Source organism: Myotis brandtii, unplaced genomic scaffold, assembly GCF_000412655.1.
Source record: "Myotis brandtii unplaced genomic scaffold, ASM41265v1 scaffold207, whole genome shotgun sequence".
In the NCBI taxonomy this organism is placed as follows: domain Eukaryota; kingdom Metazoa; phylum Chordata; class Mammalia; order Chiroptera; family Vespertilionidae; genus Myotis; species Myotis brandtii.
The window spans coordinates 258,309-258,970 of NW_005357736.1; the positions used below are offsets into that span (position 1 = coordinate 258,309).

Here is a 662-nt window from a genome sequence, read left to right on the forward strand (position 1 = left end):
CGCCTCCCACACTCCACTCCCGGTGGCGGCGCCAGCAGCAGCCCTGCCCCTCGCCTCCAGCCAGTGTCACTTCCCCCGTGTTTCCGGCACCTTGTCTCCGGGCGACAGGTCCGCGATGTGCCGCACGGTGATGTCGATGAGCGCCATCATGTCCGTGTGGTAGAAGATGGCAGCCGTGGCGGGGCTGGCGAACACGTCCTGCAGGAACTTGAGGACGGAGTGCGGCGGCGCCGGCTCGTGATTGAAGATGCGCACAGGGTCGTCTAGGAAGGGGGGGCGTCAGGCGGTCCTAGTGTTGGGCCCAGAGTCTCCCTGAGGACTTACTGGGGTCATGGGGTCCCAGGACATGGGGTCCCAGGACACGGGGCCCCAGGACACGGGGTCCCAAGATGTGGGGTCCCAGGACACGGGGTCCCAGGATGTGGGGTCCCAGGATGTGGGGCCCAGGACACGGGGTCCCAGGACACGGGGTCCCAGGATGTGGGGGGCCAGGACACAGGGTCCCAGGGCACGGACGTGGCGCCGCGCACACCCCTGGGCCTCACCCCCTCTGTTGAGGAGCAACAGCAGCTTCTCGGAGAAGACCTTGACGTTGGCGTGCTTGCCCAGGGCGGCCATGACGACGTTCTGCTCGGGGGCTGGGGAGAGACGGCGGGAGGTGG

General features: G+C 68.3%; 1 protein-coding gene across 1 annotated transcript in view; it reads right to left on the reverse strand.

Annotated features, from left to right (window-relative positions):
• The window catches only part of NCKIPSD (NCK interacting protein with SH3 domain), a 13,310-nt gene that overhangs the window by 4,071 nt on the left and 8,577 nt on the right, over positions 1 to 662 (reverse strand). Inside the window, exons 8-9 of the mRNA XM_014538981.1 lie at positions 546 to 662; positions 91 to 263 (exon numbers count right to left, since the gene is read on the reverse strand). The exon at positions 546 to 662 is cut by the window's right edge and continues 5 nt beyond it. Coding sequence (XP_014394467.1) covers positions 91 to 263; positions 546 to 662 — 290 coding nt within the window. The remainder of the gene's footprint in view (positions 1 to 90; positions 264 to 545) is intronic.